The sequence below is a fragment of the Erithacus rubecula genome (genome assembly GCF_903797595.1).
Source record: "Erithacus rubecula genome assembly, chromosome: 1".
NCBI lineage: Eukaryota > Metazoa > Chordata > Aves > Passeriformes > Muscicapidae > Erithacus > Erithacus rubecula.
This window is the reverse complement of record NC_136658.1, coordinates 109,345,526-109,356,959: the sequence shown is the minus strand read 5'-3', so window position 1 is coordinate 109,356,959 and position 11,434 is coordinate 109,345,526. Positions and strand designations below refer to the sequence as shown.

At 42.6% G+C, this 11,434-nt stretch overlaps 1 protein-coding gene across 1 annotated transcript; it reads right to left on the bottom strand.

Annotated features, from left to right (window-relative positions):
• Positions 1–3,391: 3,391 nt before the first annotated feature.
• On the bottom strand, positions 3,392–10,866 carry PSMG1 (proteasome assembly chaperone 1). The gene is made up of 7 exons (XM_079312926.1): positions 10,716–10,866; positions 10,416–10,513; positions 9,238–9,389; positions 8,825–8,887; positions 6,872–7,070; positions 5,910–6,046; positions 3,392–4,871 (listed from the first exon to the last, which is right to left on the bottom strand). The coding sequence occupies exons 1-7, from the start codon at positions 10,835–10,837 to the stop codon at positions 4,797–4,799; spliced, it is 846 nt and encodes a 281-aa protein (XP_079169052.1). The 5' UTR covers positions 10,838–10,866; the 3' UTR covers positions 3,392–4,796.
• Between the last annotated feature and the right edge of the window lie 568 nt (positions 10,867–11,434).

Below are 11,434 nucleotides of genomic sequence, written 5' to 3'. Positions count from 1 at the left end.
CTGCCAATATTTAACAACCATTCTGTGAAGAAACTTTTGAAAGAATTGTTAGAACCAAGAAAATCTCCACTGAACTTTATGCTCAGAATTCCTTGCCTTGCCAGGCAGGGTGTCAGATGGGGACTCTGGGGATTCTTATTTGGGTTTAAATCAAAAGGTCTCTCCCACAGCCTTGCACGAGGTAAAATTCCTGACCCTAAAGACAGGAAATGTGCCTCCCACAACACCTGGGAATAAGGTTATTTATAAAACCCCCCACAGACTATTTTTTGCTAAAAAAAAAAAAAAAAAAGAGTAGATTTTAATAGTTGCCAAATGTAAATATTCCCCTATACACACACTCTGACAGGGAAATGGAAGAACATAAAAATGTGGAAACTGTAAGGGCAGGTGCTGAATCCACTGCTGCAGAGCATTTCCTCACACATGGCACTACCAAATTATCCCAAATTATCTCCTGCCACTTGGATAAAACCCACAGCAAGCTGATGGAGCTCCACTGAACTGTCTGAATTCAGATTCAGGCTGAGCAGTTCTGCACCAGCACTTTCTAAAGAATGAACACAAGACTGGCTGGTTCCTGACAGGTCCACAGAGGTTCTTGCAAGTGCCCTCCAGGGTTTAAGGGTGGGAATAGGCAGAGCACTTTGTACTTGTCACTGTGCTTCTTCTGCACAAAAATATCTTTATATACCCACTTTGGAAGAGAGGCAGCACAAAGGGAACAGCAAACCCAACTCACAACCTGCTTTGGCTCCACCCCAACCCTTTCAAACCCTAATTTTACAGGATGATGGATGCTGGGCTCTCACCTTCCCATAGTGGTTGCCTCTGCTCTCTTCCAACCTTTCCTCCCACAGGCTTGCTTTGGGTTTTTTCTTTACATTAAATGATACATTCTCTGTTCAGTAATCCAGCTGCTGCCTTCAGTGACTGTGACTCCATTAATATTATTTTTCATCTCCCCTTTTGTTAGTTCCCCATGAAGCAGCTTTAAAGTCTCTGGAAGTGACAGAAAAAAGGCTGCTTTTATTTCATGAATAGGGATCCAAGTCAAACCTAGAAGAAGAATTAAAATATCAATGCTGAACATGAAATATGGAATTTTCAGTGTTTGAAAGCACATTGGAATTCTCTCATTCAAATACAGAGGAAGAAGCTGTGGTCTTCTCAAGAAATGTTTTAGATTATTTGTCCTTTGAAGGTGCATCACTATTCTCATGAAACATTTCCTACTTTAAAGCAATAGCCCAAATTTCCCATCCAAAGAACTTTTGAACATTTGGTTATACAATTGTTTAAAAGGAAAAAACTTGATTTTAACCTTCTTCCACACACACAATTTGGGGTCTGTGTCCTTCCCTCACTTCAGGATACCTTGATAGCAAAGTGAAATGAATGCTTTGCATTTTTATCTTTGTGAGTTAATGGTTCCCCACAGTATTTACTGCATGGAATTCTCAGGTACCTCTGCTCATCAGCTATTCTGGGAGATCTCTCCACAGGATCTGTGTTTTTTCTAAAGTAAAGAAGCCTGACCTCAGAGCTGTGATCTCACTTGGCTTGAGGAGGTGCCTGTAGGTGCTGGTTGCTGCTTTGTGCAGCAGCTGTCAAAACTTTCAGTCCCAAATATTTAAAGGAGGAAAAAAAAAAAAAAAAAGTGCAGAACTGACGGCACCACAAAAATATTAAAATCATTAATCTGTTTTATTTTCTTTTTTTTTTAGTTCATTTGGGTCTGTCAATATTTTAGACACAAACCAGCATGTTAAAAAAAAACAACAAAGAATGAGGTAGAACAAAATGCTTGCTTTTTTCAGTTTCTTGGCATAGGAATTGTAGAATTACATGTCAGAAGTGATGTTCTTCCTCTGCAGCTTTGGCAACAAAGCTCTGCACAGGGTAGAGCCAATGTGAGCATGGAATCTAAGAAAAATTAAATTGTTTCCTGGATGTGTGAAGTGAAATGAGATCTTTCCCAGAGTGGGAATGATGTGAATCCTGTCTGCATCCAGAGCAGGGTGAGCAGCAGGAAAGGGATTGGGATTTGTGTCCCTGTGCCTGCCCAGGTGAGAGCTCACCTGGATCCTGCCCCAGCTCTGGAATTCCCAGCCCAGGGAGGAGCTGGAGCTGCTGCAGAGCCCAGAGGAGGCAGCAGGATGAGCAGAGGATGGAGCAGCTCTGCTGGCAGGAAAGGCTGGCACAGCTGGGATTGTTCACCTGCACAGGAGAAGCTTTGGCTGAGCTCAGTGTGGCCTTGCAGGGCCTGAAGGAGCTGCAGGAAACATGGAGAGAGACAATTCCCAAGGGATGGAGGGACAGGGAATGGCTTCAAAATAGGATTTGATGGGATACTGGGAATTAGGAATTGTTTCCTAGGAGGGGCTGGGATGGAATTCCCAGATTTGCTGTGGCTGCCCCTGGATCCCTGGAATGTTCAGTTCCAGGTTGGACACTGGGGCTGGAGCAATGGGACAGTGGGAGGGGTCCCTGCCATGGCAGGGGTGACACTGGATGAGCTTTAAGGTCCCTTCCAGCCCAAACCTGGCTTGGACATCACCTCTGCACAGCCCTGCTCTCACACCTGTGGCCTGCACTGCACATACTCCAAAAGGTTCCAAGGAAAAAGCAAAGGAGCCCCCATAGGATGCACCTCAAATCCAGGACTTTGGGGTCAGCACATCACCTTCAGGAATGGGAAAAACACCTTTCCCTACCAAATAAACTCTGCAGCATGACAAAGCAGAGTGGACTTGAGAAGAGCCCTTGGTGTGGAAGACATTCAGCAGAAGACAGATCAGTGTTACCTAAAAAATGGTAAGAAAATGACTTTAAAAAAGAGGGGGAAAAACTCCCAACCTCTTCCAGTCTCACAGTTTACTCTGGTTTCACAATTTGCATTTAGCAAATACCTCAGGAAACCAAGTCTTACACAATCTCACTTCAAACTTCTTCCCCCAAAGCTCTGAAGCCATCTGCCACATTTGACAAGTCTGAAGTTTGTGAACTCCTACAAGGATTACAGCCAGCAGCTGTGAGGAAACAAGGAAGCCTCACTGCAGGCTCCTGGTAGATACTGGAGAGCTCACAAGGCAAAATAAATGAGGCAGCAACATTCAAATATGGAAAAAAAAAAAATCTTCAGTTCATGAGAGGCACAGTTCATCATTAGTTCTGAGGCTTCCAGAAAATTTAGGGGTGAATATGAGCTGCTTTCAACATCAAATTGTGGGGAAAGGCAGAATTTTAAAGCAAAATCTTTTCTTTCACTGCCTAAACATTTCCTGCTATGGAGATCTTTCAAGCAAAAATAGAAGAATTCTATTCTATCTTAAAGAATTCTGCCAAAACACCAGATTTCAGTCTGGTTTCATCTCCCAAGCTGCCAGAATTTTGTTTGCCACTTTTATTCAAGGTGTTCAGGAGCATTCTCACACCTCAGCATAAAACCAGGTAATAAAAACTGAATTAAATATAATATAGGAACTGTTTTGAAACATTGCAAACTGTCTGGGTGATCACACCAATACCAGAAATACATTCACAATTCCTTTAAGGGTCTGCATAATTTACTATTAAAGATATTTCTTGTTATCTGCTTTATTTATTATGAACCAAACACATAAAAATAAGAATATGGTGCAGCCAACTTTCAAAGCAACAGAATTCTCTGCTCAGATCACACATAAAACCAATTTTTGAATTAAAAGGATGGACAGAAATGGGGGGAAAAAACCCAACAGAGCTTCAGGATTGGTTCCAAAATCCAGTTCCAAAATCCAGCAGCACTTCAGGTAAGATCTGCTCATCTGTAATTACCTGAACTGATATTTAAATCAGTTTCAGATAGTTCTGTGAAGAAAAATGCTGTTCAAAAATATCCACTGAGCATCCAGAGCAAGTCAAAGTCACACCCAGCAGAGAACAGAATTACCTGGGAGCAAATTAATATTTTAACACATTTTCTTAAACAAATAGTTAAATTAAACAGAGTACAGCTCAGAACTGCACTTCAATCCTAGTTAATACTTTAAATAAACTGCTGGAATTGTTACCAACTTCCAGAGAATTTCTGAGATGCTTTAAAACCTTTCACTTTCCTCTATAAATCACATGCTCTGCCTAAGAGAACTTTTATTATTCCTACCATTGCCCAAATGTTAGTGTTTTAAAGTGGATTTAATCAGTTTGCCCTGGCAAATCCAGCTGAAGCAGCCTGTGATCCTGCCAACAGCAGGAGAGGTTATTTTTCACTAGCAAGTTTTAAAGGCATTTACCATACTTGAATTACTGCCTTTTGTATCAATACATACATTAAAAAGGGCATGTGGAACCATAAATAAACATCAGCAAAATTCTCTGTGGATGGAAAAGGACAGAGAGTGCATTTTCTCTACCACAGACAAATATTTGAAAAGCATGAAATATTAGAAAAATCTTTAGGTCTCAAAATAAAGTAAAAAAGGCAAGTTCTTATTAGATACAGACAAAATTCCTGATCTGCATTTCCTCTTTTACATATAAAAGGAATATTTTAAGGTAAGACAATCCCTTCAGGAGGAGAAAAAGGAGTTGCTTTTCATATCCAAGGTTATTTTTTCTAAAATCACTCCAGAAGAAAGTCTTCCTAGCCATGCAGAAGGGTGTTTGCAGTGATGAAATTAAAACCAACAAAAATGAGTGGAAAAGTAAAAATCTACTGGAATTTATTCTACTTTTAAGGGAAAAAAAAAAAAATCCAAAAGTCCTCTAGAGAAGAAACTGGAGTTTACAAAAGTGCAGCACAGCTGTCCTGGTCAGATGTAGATATTATTGTGAGTTTCACTGGTTGTCAGGAACTTCTTCAAAATCTTGGTGCTTTCAGAGGCATCCTGGGGAAAGGAAGAGAGGATCAGCATCACCCACAGTGCTGGGAACAAAGCAAGAGCCCCACTGGCTTCTGCCTCCATTTTCATTATTCTGAACAGCACTTTTATTAAAAAATTAACTGTGAGCAAAATTCAGTTCTTCTGAATGAAGTTATCCACAGAAATCTGCAGTTCAGCAGTAAAATGGGATTTATTATTATGCATTCCTCCTTGCTTGGACAAGGAGGAGAAGAGTCTGCATTTGTCATTGTTCTCCTTCAGAGTTTAAATATTTATGTCTTACTCAGCAGAACAGAATGAGCTGTACTGAAAACTGATTTTAGAAATGAAATGAACACCTCAGTACACACAGACCTCTTTGGCATTAAAATCTGGGTTCAAAGTGTTTTCAACCAATTAAAATGCAATTAAAAACATTTCAGATAGAGTAAAACATTCATTTTAGGAGCTGCAATGGGAATTTATGGGAGCAATGGGATTTACTGGGAGGGTGGGGAGGCCCTGGCACAGAGAAATTGTGGCTGCCCCATCCCTGGAAGTGTTCAAGGCCAGGCTGGATTTCACAGCTGCTGGATTAGTGTAAAAATTCCTTCAGAAATTTGGTCTTTTAGCTCCAAAAAAGAAGTTATAGGTCAAAATGGGTATTTTAAGAAGCTTTCCTGTATGCCAGCAGAGAGGCAGATACAGAGCTAGAACAGAGCCATCTGGTATAAGAATATAAAAAGTAAAAATAAAATTAAAAAAACAATAAAAAATTTAAAAGTTTTAAATGAGGCAACTCCAAAGGAAACTGCAGCTTACACCAGCACAAGAAATCCCTCTTTGATATATCCATATCATCAGAAGAGCCTGAAAATTCAAAGTGAAGTTTTAAGGGAGCTGCAGATTCATTATTTCTAAGCCACACAGATGTTACAGCAGGTACAAGCACTGTCATTAAAATCTGTATTTTTCTGCCTTTTCAGATGAAATCCTCACAGGGGAGCAAAACCAGAAGATTGCAAGAGACGTAGATAGACAAAAATAAATCTGGAATTTTACCTTGGCTAAACTTTTCAGGACTTTAGAAGAAAGCAGAGGCTTGAAGGCTTCAATGGTAACTGTGTCCAGCTTGATGACATCAGTGTAGCACTGATACAGCACTGCAGGGATCTGCCACACCTGGCAGTAACTCAGAACTGAACACAGGGCAAAAGAAAATCTGTTAAATTCAGCAGAAAAGCAACCTCAGTCCTGTGTGTAAAAATCAGAATTTTAAGCCCATGGAAGTTTAATTACCAGCTCAGGATCCTGACTGCTGGAGCAGCCACTCCTCATCCCCCAGTACACAAAGAAATAAACCACCAAACATGAGTTAAATGCAGGTGATTCTTCCTGGCACATACCTTACCTGAAAACTCTACTATTGGTAAATAAAAATACTAGCAACATCTGCAAAAAACCCAAACAAAAAAATCCCAAACACAAAAAGAAGTGTGAAAAAGAGAAAATCATCCACTTTTGTCCTGCCAGACCAGCTTTTCCTCATGCTGCTAGCATTAGGGATTCTAAAATGAAAAGCTCAAGGTTTTTACTAAATTACATAATAAATCTGAATCTAACTTTTCCATGAGGTTGATTAATAGCCCTGTGAAAGCTTCCTTACCTGTAATATACAGAAATGACTTTATAAGCTTTCACTTTGGATGCTCAGATGAACATAATTCTTAATAAAACTTACTTAATTACTAAGTAAAATTCCCAAAAAAACCCTACTGTACAACATGATTTGTAAGGCCATAATGAAGAATTTTCCAGTACTTCTGCCCCACACATAACAGGTAAAATGATTTGTTGTTGGTTTGGAAAATTGTCCCTATTTTCCAGGGCATTAGGATGTGAATCTGTCAGTAATTAATTTTTAAAAACCTGACTTGTCATCCAGTTCCCACAATTAAGCAAAACTTCTAATTGCAGTGGGATGCTCCTCAGGGGGAATTTAAATAATTGGAATTGTAAAGTACCAGCAGCAGGAAGGTCCCTCACAATGTTGGGCTGCTCCAGCAGTGGGCAGCAGACCTGCTCCTGGAATTCTTTGGTCTTCAAGGCTCTCAGGAATGGGGATACAAGTGTCAGAGTGGATTCCTGAGTTTTGTAATCAGCTACAGGACATGTAGAAAGGATGGTTACTTGCAAGCCTTTCTTCTGCATGGAGCCAAAAACCTGAAATTGAAAAAAAAATACATCAGAAAAATGTTCTCACAATAAAAGCAGAGAAACCTGAAAGATTCATTTCAATTTCAGTGCAAAGGGCACTTGAACTCAGGTTGGCAGCACTAAAACCAGTTTGAATCACAGCCTGCAGGCAGAAATTTCTCTCCTGAGATGGAAATAAAAAAACCTCAAATAACAGCTGACATATTTACCAAGTCTAGTGATATTCTGGACAGGTTTCAGATTTTCAGCACTTTCTATTCAATATATTAAGATTTACTGCTTTGATGAATGGTGGCTGTGGAAAGAAAAAGGATTCCAAATAAAAATAAGCAGTTCACTGAGCTGCATAACATTTGAAATGAAAATTGTGCTCCCTGGATGTTCTACAACATTGCAAGAGTCTTTATTTTAAATGTACAGATTTTATTTAATTCTATTCAAATTGAATTGAGAAAGAGAATCCTAAATTTTCTTTCTCAAGTTCAAAGTACCGAGTTTTGAAGTACAAATCTTTTTGGCCATCCCAAAATATCAACAGAGAATTTGGAAACTGTGACAGAAACTTGCCAGTTTCTGCCTGTGTGCCAATCCCAGGAGGGAAGAAGCTGCCTGTGCCTTCCCATCACTGTGTCACCACACAGCAATCTGAAATATTCAGAATATTCAGAAATATTCAGAAGCCCACAAATTTTGGGGTGGAATTCATGGCTGCAAATCTGCAACCTGTGTGTTCTCACTTGTCAGTGATTCCCTTACAGAGAAAAACACACCCAGATGTGAAGATCTGACTTTTGGAGATGGGAGATGCTCAATAAGTCAGGATTTACACAGAGAACAGGTCTGCAATTCACATTAAAAGCAAAAAAATTGCCAGCACATTGTTTCTGCTGCACATTTAAAAATACCAATAACCACAAAGCCTAAAAATACTTGGTACAACCACACTCCTACTGCTCAGGAACACCCACACTGGAAATCACACATATCCACAAACTACTGGGGAACAGAACAACCCCCCAGCAATCTTCCTCCTGCAACCCCACTTTAAATGAAGTGCAGAAATGTGTGGAATACAACAAAAGTAAAATGTTTGAGGTCTCAGGGTTTTTAAACTTCTGAGCCATGATCTCCCAGCAAAGCTGTACTTATCTCTAAGCACAGCTTTAGAATCTGCTTGTCCACCAGCTCAGCAGAGGTTTAAAGGCAGGCAGGGAGGGAGGGAGCAGACAGACAGCAGGACAAAATAAGCCACACTTCCTCCAGGCAAAGCAGTGACCCAAATCCACCAGGAAAATCAAGAGCAGGAACATTCACCCCTGGCTTTATCTCATTTAAATCAAAATGATGATAGTTGGAGGGAATTCACTGAGCCAGCAAAGCTCCTGTACCTGGATGATGCTGGGGTGAGGCCCTGGGAATGTTAAATCTGGGAATAAATGGGATAAATGCTGCTTGGGAGGCACCCTCCCCTCCAGCTCCCCCTTGGCACAGGCACAGAACACACCCAGCAGCTGACAGAATCCACCAGGAGCTCCACAACTGGTTTGTCTGGTGATCCTTTGGCAGCTGTACAAATTGCTGATGCACTTTTCTTTTTAAGGAAAAAAAATCTCCCAGAGGTGAAACTTATCTATTTTTGAGTATTTCATACAAAAAAACCACAGGGAAAGTTATTTAACACTATCATGTTTGAAGTATCAGAGAAGAGGATCCCCATCCTTTGGATTTTATTACTTCATTTATTTTCTTGCCAGTTTTACCTTCTCCAGCCACTGGAACTGTTGATCTTCAGCCACATAGCAACTACACTGACACAGTAAAACCTAAAAAAAAGTAAAAACTGGTGTAAGCAAGTGGTTTAAAGAGCACAGCAGCAACTCATGATCACCTGTAAGGATGATGTGGCTGCAGACAATAAATTGTTCTGTAATTATGGGTTTCTTTAACTCTGTTTCAATGAGGAATTTTTGCTCACAAATGCAGTGAAGTCACAAGGCTGTGACATCTTTGTGCTGAGCTCCACACAGAACTTCACACAGTTTTAGTGAGAATTAACCCTTCAGAACATTTATGAGATTAATCCATGGTCCTGCAGTGCCTTGTCTGGGGCTGGATGAAGGCTCTGTTTTTCAGAAAGCCAAAACACAGAGGAATTAATGCTCGAGTCACTTACTGTGGGATCTGATATCAATCTGTAGAACAAACAGAAAGAGTCTGTGGGGAGAACATTTGTGGTGCTGGATGTTTTGCACCACTCATTCCACAGCTTCACTACTCCAACCACTTCCCAGCACACAGAATCCAGGATAAAAGATGACAGGAAAGCTGCAGAACCCATAAAAATACTGTCAATTTATAAAGAATAAAACTTTTATTCTACAAATAAACAACTGGACTAAATTAGTTGCAATCTGAAGGAAGAATAACTCATTTTTATCAGCTTAGATTTACTGACCAAATCTAAGAAACAGCAGCAATGTGAGTAGCCCCACTGTATACCCAAATTATAAACATTAAGAGCTGTTCAACATATACAGATCCCTAACATAAAAATCACTTGTTCTTAGGAATTACAGCATTACAATCAACTTCAACTTTTTCAGGATTAATTAAGGATGTGGAATATTAAGTCTCTAATACTTTCTGACACAGCAGATAAAGCAGATTAAAAACAAAAAATCACTGAAGCAGCAAGGCAGAACTGATTCTAGAAAACAGAGGCAAGAGTGTGGCAAAAATGTTCATAAATCAGACAGATCCAAAATATCTATTACCATTTTTTCAAGGAAAAACCTGAACAAATCCCAAACAAATTCGCAAAGTTAACTATGAGAAAATAAAAATCTATATGTAATCTAAATGTCACTTAAATGAAAGCAAGACTTCTCAGCAATATTAGAACAAAACTTTTGCTAATTAATAAGCAATCCCAGAGAGTTTACCAAACAAAAGCCAGGTAAAGAGGGATTGTTCAAACTAAAATCCCAAACTAAAACATTTTACTTTTGCTGTTTAAATACATCCGTTTTCAGGAGGAGTGAACAGCGGTAACAATAACTGTGTTTTACATGCACGGAGGAACTTCAGCTCAGAGGAGCAGCACATGCTGTGAACAGAGAGGCTTCAAAAAAGCTGAGGAGGGATTTTCACAAGGCAATGGGATGGCAGGACAAGGGGGAATGACCTGAAATCAAGGAGGGCAGGGCTGGGTGGGATTTTGGGAATTAGGAATTGTTCCCTGGGAGGGGCTGGGATGCAGTTCCAGGCTGCGGCTGTCCTGGATCCCTGGCAGTGTCCCGGGACACGGGGCCGAGCAGGGAATGTCCCGAGCCCCGCCGGCTCCGCACGCACCCGCAGCGTTCCTTCCAATGGCCACGATGAACCTGGAGCACACCAAGGGCTCCTCGGCACAGCCGCCCGAGCGCCAGCTCCACAGCACATCGATCTCCCTGCCAAAGGAACACAGCGAGCTGGGAGGGACCCGCAGGGACGGTCCAGAGCAATCCCGGCCCTGCCAGACCCCCAAAATCCAGCCCGGGCACCGCCGGCGGCTCCTGCAGCCTCAGGCCGTGCCCATCCCTGGGAGCCGGGGCAGTGCCCGCACCCTCTGAGGGGAGAGCCTTTCCCCGATCTCCAGCCTGAGCCTCGTACCTTTTCTTCTCGATCTCCCTGCGGATCTCCCGGTCCTCAGGCGTCTCCTCCCGCGCCTCCTCCTCCTCGTCCAGGCCGGCCCGGGACGGCGCCACCACCACCTCACCGAAGAAGGTCGCCATGGCCGCCAGCGCGCCTGCGCGGCGCCGCCCGCCGGCCCTCAGCGGCCGGAGGGACGGGCAGGCGGAGAGGGGCGCTCGTGTGGCGGGGACATCCTATTGTGACAGGGACATTCCCGTGTGGCAGGGACATCTCCGTGTGACAGAGACATCCTCGTGTGCCAGGTATATCCTCGCCTTCCAGCGACATCTGCGTGTCCCAGCGGCAGTCCCTGTCCCGCGGCACTGCCCTCGGCATCCCGAGCTTCGTCCCCAAGGGCCGCAGCCACACGGCTCCGGAGCGTTCGCACAGGCGGTGACTCCAAACCTCCCTGGGCGACTTCTGCCAAGGATTAGCTATCGTTTCAGTGAAGTAAATCATCCAAATATCCCATTTAATCCTCCCCTGCCTGAACTCGGTGCGGTTTTGTCCTGTCCCTGTTCCTGGAGCAGAGCCCGACCCCCCTCCCTGCCCCTCCTGTCAGGGAGCTGTGCAGAGCCACAAGGTCCCCCCTGAGCCTCCTTTTCTCCAGGCTCAGCCCCTTCCCAGCTCCCTCAGCCCCTCCTGGGGCTCCAGCCCCTTCCCCAGCTCCGTTCCCTGCCCTGGACACCTCCAGCCCC

Excerpts from the sequence above, each read along its gene's own strand:
- PSMG1 (XM_079312926.1), bottom strand. The coding sequence starts at position 10,837 with ATGGCGACCTTCTTCGGTGAGGTGGTGGTGGCGCCGTCCCGGGCCGGC. Across the intron at positions 10,514-10,715 it reads AGGGAGATCGAGAAGAAAAG|GGAGATCGATGTGCTGTGGA; the intron begins GTACGAGGCTCA and ends TTCCTTTGGCAG. Across the intron at positions 6,047-6,871 it reads GAGGGACCTTCCTGCTGCTG|TTCTGAGTTACTGCCAGGTG; the intron begins GTACTTTACAAT and ends CCCTGTGTTCAG.